A 16,549-nucleotide genomic window follows, 5' to 3' on the forward strand; every position below is an offset into this window, starting at 1 on the left:
AGTCAAATGTATGATATAGATCTAAAGAGACAACTGATTAGCAAACAGGGATAAGTTTCCCAATACAAAAAGGTTTCAAAACCATTCAAAGATAGTTACTTGATTCCAGGTGCCTCTGTACACTGTCACCTAACCAGATGAGCAACATTGTAACATGATGTAGCATTAGAAGTGATAGTGATAGTACTTTCAAGATCATCCCTAAATCCTTACTCAACCTTAACACACTCCAAGGTTTCCTTCTTACCAGTGCAAGACAACTTTTGTTGTTAATATATATATATATATATATATTTTGGTCTCACGTAGTGGGATATTGTGTCGCTTTGTTTTTAGGCACAATACATCCGGTATAGTTTCTCTGGACATTAGAATTCTTCCATTAGTTTATCCCACCTCCCAAATATACTCTCCCCCCTCTCCATAAACATGTCAGAATTTTACAATGAAGGATGGAAGGAGAGTGACCAGAGTCAAATCAACTCCCATCTATTTCAGAAGCAGAGTCAAATCAATTCCCAACTATTTCACAACCTCTCAATAACCTACTTATGACTTGTTGTTAAACATCACATTCTCAAACTTGACTATCCTCCCTCCTTCAGTCTCTACCTCATTTTGCTCCCAAGTCTCCACTTCCCCATTCCTTTGCTCATAGCGGCGGATTCGCACCTTTCCCGTTGTGGGGAGTGGGCATGGGAGACCCTTTGGGGCCTCTTTGAAGAGAAGTTGTTTCATGACATCTTGACTGGGTTGAACCATGCCTGATGGAACCACCAGTGCATTACCCTGGTCTACCTTTGGAAGGGGAGATGGTGAGTTCTTGACTTCAGGCTTTGGAGAGGCTGCATGCTCCCATCTTGCCGGGGAAGGTGACCGCTGTACAGGTTGTGGTTGCAGTGTCGTCTTGACCTCAGTCATTGGCAAGGCTGCATGCTCCCATCTTGCCGGGGAAGGTGACCGCTGTACAGGTTGTGGTTGCAGTGTCGTCTTGACCTCAGTCATTGGCAAAGCTGCATGCTCCCATCTTGCCGGGGAAGGTGACCGCTGTACAGGTTGTGGTTGCAGTGTCGTCTTGACCTCAGTCATTGGCAAAGCTGCATGCTCCCATCTTGCCGGGGAAGGTGACCGCTGTACGGGTTGTGGTTGCAGTGTCATCTTGACCTCAGTCATTGGCAAGGCTGCATGCTCCCATCTTGCCGGGGAAGGTGACCGCTGTATGGGTTGTGGTTGCAGTGTCGTCTTGACCTCAATCTTTGGCAAGGCTGTGCACTCAGCTCTTGATAGCGGGGGAGCATGAGGACGTGGCGATGGGTCTTTTACCTCAGTGTGAGGAAAGGGTGTCGGAAGATGTCCTCTTTGTTGCTCCCCGGTGTTGCCACCTCCCCCTGCCCTTCGCATCTCTGGCATGATCCCGGCCATGGTGGCTCGCACTGTGGGGTCGCTCTGCACCATCCTACAGACAGCATTACAGTACTGCTGTCCTTGGAGACTGAGGATCTCATAGATCATAGCCGGACAGACACTAGGGGTGTGCAGCCTGACTCTGGCACAGAGTTCAGCAATGATTTTACCCATAGCCCACACGTCTGAACGCTGGTCTCGTTGGCCCCGCCTCTGCAGGACCTCAGGGGAAGAGTAGGCCTCGTTGCCCATATCCACAGCAGAATTTAGGCCATTGCGGAAGAATTTGGCCAGTCCCATATCAATGATCACAGCTCTGTGAGAATCATGCTCTACCTGGAAGAGATCATTTGAGAGGGTGGAAAAATATAGTTTTATATCTAATCTAAGCAGTCAGTGTGACAATGTCCTTTATTCCCAACAACAGGTGAACAACTGCTTCTAAAGTCTTGCATCATTAATGAAGAACATTAAAACAACAAAAATATTTTAATGCCTGTCTCACCATGATGTTCTCAGGCTTGAGGTCCTGATGGACGATATCTTTGCTGTGTAGGTGAAGTAGTCCTTCACACATGCCTGTGATGATGGTGGCCTTTACAGATGGAGTTAACTGTGGGAGATCAAAGGCTTTCATAATCAACTGATGAGTTAACTTGCACTTTTTGTAATAGGTATGGAAGGCACCCTGAAAATCCTGTATGCTTAGATAGAAAAAATCTAAATATATTTGATAAATAACTATGTGAACTTCCATCAACACTGTCACATGCATGTTTGGTGGCAGCAGTGGGATCCATAGGCCTACCTGTATTTGAGATTGTTGTGATTTGAAGATGGTTGTCTCCAGTTCTTCTCCAAAGATGAACTCCATGGGGATGATCCACTTAGAGTCCTTGAGTGTTGGATTACCCAGAAGCTTCACTATGTTAGGATGAATTGCCTTACTGGAGTCCCAGGTCACAGAGAAAGTGTGAAAGAAAATGGTGAGAAAGGGTTATGAGGGCATTGGAGTCTACAGACAGCACAACTAATCACTTCTGTAGTGACCTTCATCAGCACCCTCATCTTCACATGTATCCCAAAGTAAAGCAAAATCCAAGAAGAGATAATCTTTTCCCCCTTCGTTTCCCACTGGGCTCCCAAGTGGTGCAGCGGTCTAAGCCACTGCATCTCAGTGCTTGATGCGTCACTACAGACACCCTGGTTCGAATCTAGGCTGTATCACAACTCTCCGTGATTGGGAGTTCCATAGGGCTGCGCACAATTGGCCCAGCGTCGTCCAGGTTTGGCCGTATAGGACGTCATTGTTCTTAACCTCTTCAGTCGACCCTCTACTTTTTCGAACATTGTTAAAAATCGCGCAACATTTCAGCGCCCTGCTACTCAGGCCAGGAATATAGTATATGCATATGATTAGTATGTGTGGATAGAAAACACGCAGACGTTTATAAAACTGGTTAAATCACGGCTGTGACTATAACAGAACGTGCGTTTCATCGAAAAGTGCAAGAAAATCTGACCACTGAAAATGGAAATAAATATCCATGCGCTACTTCCAGGAATTGTTCAAAGTGAACCGAATTACATGAGACCGAGGTTTCAGTGCCTACAGCTTCCACACGATGTCTAGAGTCTTGTCATTTGATTCAGCTTTGATTCTTGGTCAAACTGAATCAAGGGAACGAAACCCTCCGGTCTCCGACCGGATGTTTTGGTCGAGCTCTCTTCAGACATCTTTTCGAGACGGGACAGCTATAGAATTTACATCGCCTCCTGATGAATTTTATCGCTTATTAACGTGTACTAATACCTAAAGTTGCATTACAAAGGTATTTCGAAGTGTTTTGTGAAAGTTTATCGTCGACTTTTTGAAACGCTATTTTTTTCCGTTTATCACACAGTCTTCATAGATCGATATCTAGGCTATATATGGACCAATTTAATCGGAAAAAAGACCCAATAGTGATTATGGGACATCTAGGAGTGCCAACAAAGAAGATGGTCAAAGGTAATGAATGTTTTATATTTTATTTGTGCGGTTTGTGTAGCGACGACTATGCTAATTATTTTGTTTACGTCCCCTGCGGGTCTTTTGGGGTGTTACATGCTATCAGATAATAGCTTCTCATGCTTTCGCCGAAAAGCATTTTAAAAATCTGACTTGTTGCCTGGATTCACAACGAGTGTAGCTTTAATTCAATACCCTGCATGTGTATTTTAATGAACGTTTGAGTTTTAACTAATACTATTAGCATTTAGCGTAGCGCATTTGCATTTCCAGAGCTCTAGATGGGACGCCTGCGTGCCAGGTAGGAGCAAGAGTTAACTGACTTGCCTAATTAAATAAAGGTTAAATATATATATATATATTTTATCATAGACACAAATGAGCTCACTTTAACACCAAAATGAGACACAGATCATTTTCTTATTTTTAAAAATGTCTAGAAACAACCACATACACTATATACAGTGGGGCAAAAAAGTATTTAGTCAGCCACCTATTGTGCAAGTTCTCCCACTTAAAAAGATGAGAGAGGCCTGTAATTTTCATCATAGGTGCACTTCAACTATGACAGACAAAATGAGAAGAAAAAAAATAATCTGGAAAATCACATTGTAGGAGTTTTAATGAATTTATTTGCACATTATGGTGGAAAATAAGTATTACACATACCTTTGGTTACGTCGTGTAGCTCATATTCGTTTTATTCAAATCAAAATAATAGATCTAAATTATCTTAAATAATTTAATTCACCTGTACAGGTATCCATGCATGAGACAATGAGATTACAGCTATATCTGAAATAAAACTTGATTTGACTATATTATGACTGCAATTATTTGTATGCTCCTTCTCAAACATGTCTGTTTTCACATAATATTCTCATTGCTGCATTTCTTTTGTGACCAATTGCTGCAACTGGCCCACAACCACATCACGTTCGGCAGGATGTTTTCAGTTATCTAGCTCACTAGAGATTCACTCACTGTAGTCTTTTCAATTATCAAGCCTCTACACAATATTAGCCGTGATTTCAACGAGAAGACTTCAAAATTTTCAACAAAGTAGACTACTAAAAGACTTTTAAAAAACTGGGGTAGGGGGACAATGTACACAGTATATCTAACTTTAGTTGGCTAACACTAGCGAATGTTATCCATATCATACAAATTCATAACATATGTATTTTCAAATTTGTAACATATTGTATGAATTGCTAGTGTCCGAACAGCAAATGCTGTAAATTTAACTATTTATCAGCTAGTCATCTACTTAACTTAGCTTGCTACCAGAGATTAACATATTTTCTTGTTATTTCTAGTTGTTTGCCAACTATCTAGCAAGCAAGCTAACTTGCTATATGAAACTGAGTAGCTATTTAGCTAGCAGCTAACCATTTACATTTTTTAATTTTTTAGATATAGCTAGCTAGGGGACTAATGTTAGCTAGGCTAGGGGTAAGGGGAAGGGTTAGCTAAAATGCTAAGTAGTTGCAAAATTGACAATTTGCTAAAATACTAATGTCTTCCGTGATGAGATTCAAACACGCAACCTTCAGGTTGTTAGAGGTTCGCGTTATACCCCTACCCATCGACCCCGACTAACCACCCTCATTTTGTTTTTGCCAGAATTAACCTTCTGTCTTATGTAACCATACCAAATGTAACATATTCTAATTTACATTTACATTTAAGTCATTTAGCAGACGCTCTTATCCAGAGCGACTTACAAATTGGGTGTCCTGGATTTACATTTACTATGTTACATCTAGTCTATGAGACCAGGCTAATAGACTGTGTATTCTTAAACTCTGGAATCGTGAAATGTATAGCTAGCTAGTTAACAAGTGTCTATTTAGTGTTGATAATTTTAACTGTCAGTGCCAATATGTGTTTAGGCTAGTTCTTATGATAAACATTTACAATGCATCAGCTGCCAAACTAACAGGACTGCGGGAAAGCTGGGTAGCTAGAGACTAGAGAGGAGGAACAGAATGGCCTTTTTACACGATGTATAGAGTTGTGTCATAGAGGCATGAGAAATTATTGAAAACTAGCCACTTGTGAAATGCATTCAATAAAAAGAACCTCTGATCTCCATCTTGCTAGCTGCTATTTTATCCAAGCAGATATAGTGACCTAGTTCCTCTATGCCAAACGTATGTTCTATTACATACAGACGCTGTTAAGTTAGAGCATGGAACGATGTACGCTGAGAGTCGGGAAGCAAGTTCAGGGAGTGAGTGTTTTAATAAATAAATACAACGTAAGACAATAATAAACATGAACAACGCACAGACATGACACAGGAACAATAAACGCCTGGGGAAGGAACTAAAGGGAGTGACATATAAAGGAAGGTAATCAGAGAAGTGCTGGATTCCAGGTGAGTCTGATGCACAGGTGCGCGTAACGATGATGACAGGTGTGCGCCATAACGAGCAGCCTGGTGACCTAGAGGCCGGAGAGGGAGTACATGTGAAAGTACACCCTCCCGACGCGCTGCTCTAGCCGCAGAACGCCGACCAAAATGACGATCCAGGGGATCCGGAGCGGACCGGTTACCTCTGCTGAGGTGCTGGAAACCTATCAATCTGGCTGAGCAGGGAGAATGGCGACCTAGTGCCGGAGAGAAAGCATACGTGACGGTACCCCCTCCCCGGCGCGTTCGGCTCCAGCCGCAGGTGGCCAACCAAAGGGACGACCCCGGGGATCAGGAGCGGACCGTCACCCCTGCTGATGCATGGTAACCTGACAAACCAACTGAGGCACAAGAGCCGGCGGAAGCAGGCGAGTCTGGGGGAGGCAGGGGAGCCTGGTGGAGGCAGGGCAAGCCTGGCGGAGGCAGGGGAGGCAGGGGTGCCTGGCGAGCCGGCGGAGGGATGAAAGATTGTAGCGGCTCCCGGACCCGTCGTCATTCCACCTGACACAAAAAACACACTCCCTGATGCTTCCCTTAGGTGTGGCGTTATTCTGTGACGATGTGTGCTGAGAGTCGGGAAGCAAGTTCAGGGAGTGTGTGTTTTAATAAATAAGCACACCATAATACAAAATAAGAACCATAAATGCAGACATGACACATAAACAATAACGCCTGGGGAAGGAACCAAAGGGAGTGACATATAAAGGGAAGGTAATCAGGGAAGGGATGGAGTCCAAGAGAGTCTGATGATAAACAGGTGCGTGTAATGATGGTGACACATGTGCGCCATAACGAGCAGCCTGGTGACCTAGAGGCCGGAGGGAGCACGTGACAGAGCATTTGTATTCCCACCACTCGCACCACTCAGAGCGAGAGAGAGGGGAGAGGGTCTACAGATGAGACAGCCTGGGCTCCAGAGACCACGGCAGACACCGTAACCACCACTCACACAACAACAGCAGCTACCACAGTCATATACATTTTGTGAATAGCGTAGCGTGAGGTAAAATTCAGTGTTATATTGATACAAGATGTGGATATCAGTGATAAAAAAGTTCTGCAGTAGTATCGTGATAATTTCACATGCTGTAACGTCTGCTTCCAACTCACACTCTCAAACACACAGATCCCCTGAACGCAGCTTACTCTCCAGATCCCAATCACCTGAATTCTGATCACCTGTTCACACACCTGTATGTCATTTACACACATTATTTAGTTCAGTTCATTACACCCCATCATTGTGAGGCATTGTTTTTGTACACATTCTAGTCAGAGCGCTGTTTAATTCCATATTAGTCCTCCTGTGTGTCGTAGTTTTTGGCCATCCTCACTGACAAGGTTTTTGGCCTGTTGACCTTCTGCCTGTCCCTGGACCCTGCCACCTCCTGTGTTTTCCTTTACCAAATAAAACACCTACCCTGCGCTTGAAACCAGCACTCTGTCTCCCATCATACTCATTACACAGGCATTGTTTTGTGGGTAATATTTTGGCATCAGGACAACCCTAATAGTAATAAAGCTAAGCATCAATACAGTTAAATATCGGGATATAATCTTTGACGCTATATTGTATCATTTTGACAATGTCGCAATATAATTTTGGGTGCTAGTTGGCTGTACCTGCACCAAAACTCCAGTATTTTTTTCTTCATTGCTTGTTCTCCCTCTTCTTTTTAAAAAGGGAGCAAATTTTTTTCAACACTTATTTCCGTGACTGATCAAAACTTGTTTTCGCATGGGCTCTCATCTCTCTGCAGCAGACATATGGTCGGTGAGCAATATGTTTGGAATATCGAAGAAAAAATAAAATCTCAGTATGGAATTACAATACATATAGAATAGTGAGAATCACAAAAGCATATCGTATCACGATAATATTGTATCATGAGGTCCCTGGCAATTCCCAGCCCTAATCCCTATAAATTATGTAATTTAATTTGGGTTCATCTGCATTTCAGGTGAACCCCAGGTTCATTTTGACACATGTAAGATGTTTACAATCATCTGTTCAAGTGTGAAGTTGGTACAGTTTGTACCTGGTAGGTGCTGACTGACAACTTTTTAGACAGCTCCCCCAGGCATTTTGCAGGGAGTTTTCCACTTTGGCTCCGTCTAAATAGGGTGGCGAAACGTTTGTGGTTTACCCAATAAATTACTGGGAGCCTGTATATAGTGTTTGACTCTATTTTTAAATAGCATACAGTTTTACTTGCCGTCAGTCAGCACCTCTACCAACTTTTGTTATTGTGTGCGCCAGCCCTTTTTTTATATGGGGTTAATGACAGCACTTTCAATTTCACACCTATTTTAGATAAGGCCATATTTGGACTTTTTTGATATTTTACAAGCAATACTATTTTGTATTAAAAGCAATCTAACCTCTTCTCAGTCATTATCTTTGTATTTTTGACAATGTTGTATAAAACAACCCCATTAAACATTAAAAGTTGTTAACATTTAAGGAATCTGTTGTTGTGATACTTGAATGTGTTTAATGAATGCACATTTTTATAATGCATCTCCTTAATGCTCAAAAAGGCATTTCTGGTGCAATAAATTAGCTCATGAGGATACAATGATAAGATCTCATCTATTTCTCATGCTTCTCAAATGGAAGTCTCAATCCGAGCTCATTTGTCTCAAGAAAGTTTCAAGAATTCATTCTCTTAGGAGAAACAGTTCAGATAAATGATACAAATTTGAGATCTCCCATATTTCTACAGAGATGAAAAAAGAAGCAAAATACTTCCCCTCTGTGCTGATATCACCATTTAGCAACCTACCATGATAGCACATTGTCTGTCATACTCACTTGTATACTTGACACTCTCTCTCCAGGTCTCTCCTATTGATTAAGTGTTGTGGCACCTTCTTGATTGCAGCCCAGGTGTCATTGTACTTCTCCCTGTAGATCTTCCCAAAGCAGCCAGCAGCAAGAGTTTTGGTGGAGTACTCCATCTAGGGGGTTTGGTGGGCAGTGGGGTCAAGATCTGATAGAAATGTGACCAAAAACTACTAAAGCATTGACCTCTGCATAACAATTGTTATAGTACTATTGTAAGGTTAAAGTACACCCTACAAAGTCAATTCTCTCATAGTTACAAAGACAAAGAGAATTCCGAAGAAAATCATGGAGTGGATGAGAAGGGTTTGTCTGTTGACTACAAACTAAAGCAAACAATATTGCAACTGTAGAACAGAGAAATTCTACAGACAGTGGCCGTGTCCGAATAGCCTACCCATACTTGCGTCCTAAATAGTAGGTTGTTTGAGTATGTGAAAAAAATAAAAGTTTAATAGTATGCAGCATTTCAAAAATCAAGTATGTTTTAAATGCCCAGATGTCATTCTCAGTTTGGCTTTGACAACTGCTGAACAATTAGATATACGCATGGTGGAAAAAGTACCCAATTGTCATAATTGAGTAAAAGTAAAGATAGCTTAATAGAAAATGACTAAAGTAAAAGTCCAGCAAAATACTACTTGAGTAAAAGTATGAATGAAACTGGTTTTAAATGAACTTGCGAGGGGTGGGGGTGTGTCAATTTGTCAATAACAGCTGGTGCGCAATGTCTAATATTAAAGAAATCTTCAGTTATGGCTCGCCTGAGGTAGAGTACCTCATGATAAGCTGTAGACCACACTATCTATAAAGAGTGTTTTCATCTATATTATTCGTAGCCGTCTATTTACCACCACAAACTGATGCTGGCACTAAGACCGCTCTCAACGAGCTGTAAAAGGCCATAAGCAAACAAGAAACTGCTCATCCAGAAGCAGCACTCCTAGTGGCCAGGGACTTTAATGCAGGCAAACTTAAATCCGTTTTACCTCATTTCTACCAGCATGTCACATGTGCAACCTGAGGAAAGAATACTCTTAGCCACCTTTACTCCACACACAGAGACGCATACAAAGCTCTCCCTTGCCGTCCATTTGGTTAACATGAATATAATTCTATCCTCTTGATTCCTGCTTACAAGCAAAAACTAAAGTAGGAAGTACCAGTGACTAGCTCAATACGGAAGTGGTCAGATGAAGTCGATGCTACGCTACAGGACTGTTTTGCTAGTACAGACTGGAATATGTTCCGTTGTTTATCCAATGACATTGAGGAGTATACCACATTATTGATGAAGCCGGTGACTAAGTGCATAGACGACATTGTCCCCACAGTGACCGTGTGTACATGTCCCAACCAGAAGCCATGGATTACAGGCAACATCTGCACCGAGCTAAAGGCTAGATCTGCCTGCTTTCAAGGAGTGGGACACTAATCCGGAAGCTTATAAGAAATCTCACGATGCCCTCAGACGAACCATTAAACAGGCAAAGCGTCACTACAGGACTAAGATTGAATCCTAATACTCCGGCTCTGACGCTCGTCGGATGTGGCAGGGCTTGCAAACAATTACAAAGGGAAACCCAGATGCGAGCTGCCCAGTGACTCGATCATACCAGACAAGCTAAATGCCTTTTATGTTCGCTTCGAGGCAAGCAACACTGAAGCATGCATGAGAGCACCAGCTGTTCCGGACAACTGTGTGATCACGCTCTCCGTAGCCGATGTGAGCAAGACCTTTAAAAAGGTCAACATTCACAAGGCCGTGGGGCCAGGCGGATTACCAGGACGTGTACTCAGAGAATGCGCATACCAACTGGCAAGTGTCTTCACTGACATTTTAAAACTCTCCCATACCCAGTCTGTAATACCTACATGTTTCAAGCAGACCACCATAGTCCCTGTTCCCAAGAAAGCGAAGGGAACGTGCCGAAATGACTACCGCCCCGTAGCACTCACATCGGTAGCCATGAAGTGCTTTGAAAGGCTGGTCATGACTCACATAAACACCATCAAAACCTCAAACCCTAGACCCATTCCATTCGCATACCGCCCCAGCATTCAGTGTTCTCAGCGTTCAACACCATAGCGTTCAACATCATAGTTTCCACAAAGCTCATCACTAAGCTAAGGACCCTGGGACTAAACACTACCTCTGCAACTGGATCCTGGGCTGCCCCCAGGTGGTAAGGGTAAGCAACAACACATCGGCCACGCTGATCTTCAACACTGAGGTCTCTCAGGGGTGCATGCTTAGTCCCCTTCTCTACTCCCTGTTCACCCACGACTGCGTGGCCAAGCACGACTCCAACACCATTAAGTTTGCTGACGACACAACAACCTGACCAACAACAACGAGAAAGCCTATAGGGAGGAGGTCAGAGACCTGGCAGTCTGGTGCCAGGACAACCTCTTCCTCAATGTGGGCAAGACAAAAGGAGCTGATCATGGACTACTGGCAAAGGAGGGCCGAACAGGCCCCCATTAACATTGACGGGCTGTAGTGGAGCGGGTTGAGAGTTTCAAGTTCCTTGGTGTCCACATCACCAACAAACTATCATGGTCCATGCACACCAAGACAGTCGTGAAGAGGGCACGACAACACCTTTCCCCCTCGGGAGACTGAAAAGATTTGGTATGCGTCCCCAGATCCTTAAAAAGTTGTACAACTGCACCATCGAGAGCATCCTGACCGGTTGCATCACTGCTTGGTATGGCAACTACTCGGGATCCGACTGTAAGGTGCTACAGAAGGTAGTGCGTACGGCCCAGTATATCACTGGGACCAAGCTTCCTGCCATCCAGGAGTTATATACTAGGCAGTGTCAGAGGAAGGCACGAAAAATTGTCAAAGACTCCATTCATCCAAGTCATAGCCTGTTCTCTCTGCTAGCGCACAGCAAGCGGTACCGGAGCGCCAAGTCTGGGTCCAAAAGGCTCCTTAACAATTTCTACCCCCAAACCACAAGACTGCTGAACAATTCATCAAATGGCCACCTGGACTATTTACATTGACACCCCCCTCTGTTTTACACTGCTGCCACTCGCTGTTTGTTATCTATGCATAGTCACTTTAGCCCTACCTACATGTACAAATAACCTTGACTAACCTCTACCCCCGCACACTGACACGATATCTGTATATATATAGCCTCGTTATTGTGTTAATTTTTATTAAAATATTTTACTTTAGTTTATTTAGTAAATATTTGAACTTTCTTGAGCTGCGTTGTTGGTTAAGGGCTTAAGTAAGCAAGCATTTCATGGAAAGGTCTACACTTGTATTTGGCGCATGTGACAAATGCATTTTTATTTTATTTGAAAGTATCAAATTTAAAACTGCTAAAATATACTTAAGTATCAAAAATAAAATTATAAATAATTTCAAATTCTTCATATTAAGCAAAACAGACTGTACATTTATTTTTAAATTGTACGGACAGCCAGGGGCACACTCCAACGTAATTTACAAACAAAGCATTTGTGTTTAGTGAGTCGCCAGATCAGAGTCAGTAAGGATGACCAGGATGTTCTGTTCCTATCCTGCCAAGCATTCAAAATGTAATGAAAATGCATGGAGTAAAAAGTAAATACTTTTCTTTAGGAATATAGTGAAGTAAAAGTTGTCAGAAATAAAAAAGTAAAGTAAAAATACAGCATAACTACTTAAGTAGTTCTTGAATGTAGGTTACTTTACACCACAGGATGTGGGTGGGGATGCCCCAGCGGAATCAGCGAATAGCGGGAAACAACGCGCATGACCCATTGTCAGTATGAGAAAATCAAATGTTTTAATATGTGAATTTTTGAAAATCGAATATGGTTTAAATTCGATGCACACTATTCCACAATGAATTGGAAGAGGTGGGCTGCGAGTGAAAGGCCCCAGGTCTCTTCAAATAGCCAAACAAGATTAGGATACTTAATTGTGAAGATGCCAAATAGCGAAGGTTCTGTGGTAGTGTTCATATGTAGGCTAAGTAGTTTTTGTTTTCCTTAAAATGATCACGAGTATTGCATCGTAGGCTACTTCTTTGAAAACAGAAGTTTTATTTATTTTTTAATCCAAAATGGATTTCTGTTTTCTCATTGAAAAGTTGTTATTGTTCGCTTGGCCTTCCTCTGAGCTTTTTAAACTAAATAGGCCTACTAAAGCATCTTTTGATTTCTTTCACTAATAAATATGTTGAAATGGAACCAAATTATATTTTTCTGTCTTCAGTCCTTTTTAAATAGGAGAGATGCTGTATGGGCTATGGGGTCGAATGTGATTAGGCAGACTGAGTAGGCCTATAACTCCATTCCTATTCTATTCCGAGTTTACAGAAATTAATCAAATGGGAAATCAGGCTGGTTAATAGGATGCATGTCTGTTGAATTCGGAAAAAATCTACCTGCACTCGGTCCCGCCCCACCTACCCAGCCAGTCAGGAGCTGCTCCTGCGTTGCAGCCGTGACATACTTTTTACTAAATGGTACGTGCTAAATATTATGCAACGATGAGTACATAGTATGCAGTTTAAGTATGTAGTGTGGGTATTCGGACACTATACTACCAATTTCTCATATATTAAGGTGGAAATTATATTAATTCTAAACTGGTATTCTAATCCAATCAATACCAACCAACAACAATTGAGGCACTCCCAGATTCCTGATAGCGCAGTACCCTATTTATGCCAGCGGGGTAAAATGATGTCAAACAGGTTATTTCATACTCTGCACAGAAACAAAAAGTCACATCCTGTGTTGTGTCATCCATTTGCATAGTAACAATATACACTGAGTGTACAAAACTGACCAGGTGAAATCTATGATCCCTTGAGGTCACCTGTTAATCCACTTCAAATCAGTGTAGATGAAGGGCAGGAGACAGGTTAAAGAAGGATTTTTATGAGACATGAATGAATGGAGGTGGATGGGCAAGACAAAATATTAAAGTGCCTTTGAAAGGGGTATGTTAGCAGGTGCCAGGCGCACTGGTTTGAGTGTGTCAAGAACGGCAACACTACTTGGGTTTTTAACACTCAACAGTTTCCCATGTGAATTAAGAATGGTCCACCACCCAAAATACATCCAGCCAATTTGACACAACTGTGGAAAGTATTGAGTCAACATGGGCCAGCATCCCTACACATTGTAGAGTCCACGCCCCAACGAATTGAGGCTGTTCTGAGGGCAAAGGGGGGTGCAACTTAATAGTAGGAAGGTGTTCCTAATGTTTTGTACACTCAGTGGAGATTAGACAGAGACATAGCAAGACATAAAGTATGTATAGGAGGAAAGCTGTCTGAGGGACAGCCATCAAGATAGGTAAATACCTTTCAGAGACCATTTGTGGCCTGCCATCAAATATAATGTGACCCCTACTTCTGTTCCCAACACTACAACTATTTGAAAAGATTTGATTTTGGGAGTGACAACGCATTATAATAATGAATTCATAGCTCATGCTATTTAAGCAAAAGAGTGAATTGCTAAACTATGAGCATGTACAGTGTCTTCGGAAAATATCCGTACCCTTTGACTTATTCCACATTTTGTTGTTACAGCCTGAAATCAAAATGAATAAAATTGTACACAATTCTTACCCATCTACACACACAATAGCTCATAATTACAAAGTTAAAACATTTTTAATTTTGCAAATGTATTGAAAATGAAATCCAGAAATACATATCTCATTAACAAGAGTATTCACACCCCTTAGTCAATACTTTGTAGAAAGCATTTGGCAGCGATTATATTTTTTTGTAAAAAAACAAAACCATTTAACCTTATTTAACTAGGCAAGTCAGTTGAGAACAAATTCTTATTTACAATGACGGCCTACCCTGGCCAAACCTGGAGGGCGCTGGGCCAATTGCGGGCTATGCACTATGGGACTCCCCATCACAGCCGGATGTGATACAGCCTGGATACGAACCAGGGTGTCTGTAGTGACACCTTAAGCACTGAGATGGCGTGCCTTGAGGCGTCACTAGTGTGAGTCTTTCTGGGTAAGTCTAAGAGCTTTCCACACTTGTATTGTGCAACATTTGCCCATTATTCTTTTCAAAATTCTTCAAGCGCTGCCAAATTGGTTGTTGATCATTGCTAGACAACCATTTTCAGGTCTTGCCATAGATTTGCAAGTAGATTTAATTAAGTCAAAACTGTAAATTGGCCACTCAGGAACATTCACTGTCTTCTTGGTAAGCAACTCCAGTGTAGATCTGGTCTTGTGTTTTAGGTTATTGTCCTGCTGCAATTACAAGCATACCCATAACATGATGCAGCCACCACTATGCTTGAACATATGGAGAGTGGTACTCAGTAATGTGTTGTATTGGATTTGCCCCAAACAAAAAGTTAATTGCTTTGCCACATCTTTTGCAGTATTACTTTAGTGCCTTCTTGAAACAGGATTCACATTTTGGAATATGTTTTACTCTGTACAGACTTCCTTCTTTTAACTCTGTCAATTAGGTTAGTATTGTGGAGTAATTACAATGTTGTTGATCCATCCTTAGTTTTCTCCCATCATAGACATTCAACTCTGTAATTGTTTTAAAGTCAGCCCATGCAACCTATTATGTGACTTGTTAAACATATATTTACTCCTGAACTTAATTTAGGCTTGCCATAACAAAAGGTGTTGAATAGTTGACAAGACATTTCAGATTTTCATTTTTTATTTTATTGCAAAAAACATTGATATTATGAGGTATTGTGTGTAGGCCAGTGAATAAAAATCGAAATATTTTTTTTAAATTCAGGGTGTAACACAACAAAATGTAGAAAAAGTCAAGCGGGGTGAATACTTTCTGAACCCAGTGTAAATATACAGGAATGAAAATGACTTTACGCTGACACCTCTAGAAACCAGATATACATGTTTTTTTAATGCCTCATGATAGGCAATAACATTTGCAATCCTCTCGAGTAGCTACTTACATTTAATTGGATATTGATACAACATATTCATATAAAATCACAATTTCCTTTGTTCTACTTTAAAAAGGAAAGTTGATTAACTGAATGCTTGTTATAAATGGGAAATGCAGTTTATATCTTAAAAAATTAAATAATCTTACCTCTACCTCAGTCAGTTTAGTTCAGGAATGGCTGCTGTCTTGCTGTGTCAGGTTTAAACATGAGAGAACACAGTTGTCTGTGTTTTTGACCTCTCCTCTGCCCCACCCCTAAAGTATTAACGCCCCTTTATTTGGTGTCATACTGTGATGAAACTGTGGGACAGCTTGTAAGAAAAGACATGTCCAAATAATTAACTAATTGCTCATACCTGCTCCTGCTTGCTAAACTCTGCCCGGGACTCTGATATAAGGCAGAGAAACTGATATAAGGCAGGGCCGAGAGCGCAGGCAGGTCTTGACGGGGAGCTGGTGCTTTGATGTATATTGTGTTTTGTAAACCTTGCTAGTATCCGCAGTTCACGTTTTTTAGGGTGTCTGCTGGTGTGTTCCATAACCAGCCTTTCAAAGCACTTCATGATTAGATGCGAGGGCCACAGAGTGGTAATCATTGTGGCAAGAAGCCTTAGAGTTCTTGGGAACAGGAATGATGGCAGTCATTTTAAGATGTTGGGATTACAGACTGGGACACGGAGAGGTTGAAAATGACCATGAATATGCCTTCCAGCTGATCTGTGAATGCGCTGAGAACTCGCCCTGGAACACTCTCCGGCCCACGGCCTTGCCAGTGTTGATCTCATAAAATAACTTAAATCACGTCGGCCTCGAAAGCGCGAGATCAGTCCTCTGGGTCGGTGGGGGCCCTCATGCACAGTACAGTGTTAATGTCTAAGCATGCATAAAATGCATAGAGTTTTTCTGGAAGAGAGGCATTGTTGGGTAGACCATAGCTGCGT

The 16,549-nt window shown here is 41.8% G+C and overlaps 1 protein-coding gene across 2 annotated transcripts; it reads right to left on the bottom strand.

The window, feature by feature from the left end:
* Positions 1-303: 303 nt before the first annotated feature.
* LOC124028253 (dual specificity testis-specific protein kinase 1-like) lies at positions 304-15,808 on the bottom strand. Of its 2 annotated transcripts, none has more exons than XM_046340362.1 (5): positions 15,756-15,808; positions 8,650-8,795; positions 2,213-2,351; positions 1,910-2,017; positions 304-1,740 (listed from the first exon to the last, which is right to left on the bottom strand). In XM_046340362.1, the coding sequence occupies exons 2-5, from the start codon at positions 8,793-8,795 to the stop codon at positions 550-552; spliced, it is 1,584 nt and encodes a 527-aa protein (XP_046196318.1). In that variant the 5' UTR covers positions 15,756-15,808; the 3' UTR covers positions 304-549. The 2 variants fall into 2 exon arrangements, with proteins under 2 accessions (XP_046196318.1, XP_046196319.1); XM_046340363.1 differs by having other exon boundaries at positions 15,762-15,806.
* Between the last annotated feature and the right edge of the window lie 741 nt (positions 15,809-16,549).

This window comes from Oncorhynchus gorbuscha, unplaced genomic scaffold (assembly GCF_021184085.1).
Source record: "Oncorhynchus gorbuscha isolate QuinsamMale2020 ecotype Even-year unplaced genomic scaffold, OgorEven_v1.0 Un_scaffold_3916, whole genome shotgun sequence".
NCBI lineage: Eukaryota > Metazoa > Chordata > Actinopteri > Salmoniformes > Salmonidae > Oncorhynchus > Oncorhynchus gorbuscha.

Coding starts and splice junctions, on each gene's coding strand:
- LOC124028253 (XM_046340362.1), bottom strand. CDS start 8,795: ATGGAGTACTCCACCAAAACTCTTGCTGCTGGCTGCTTTGGGAAGATC. Junction 2,352..8,649: donor AGAGAGTGTCAAGTATACAA/GTGAGTATGACA, acceptor CTGGGACTCCAG/TAAGGCAATTCATCCTAACA. Junction 2,018..2,212: donor CACAACAATCTCAAATACAG/GTAGGCCTATGG, acceptor GATCTCCCACAG/TTAACTCCATCTGTAAAGGC.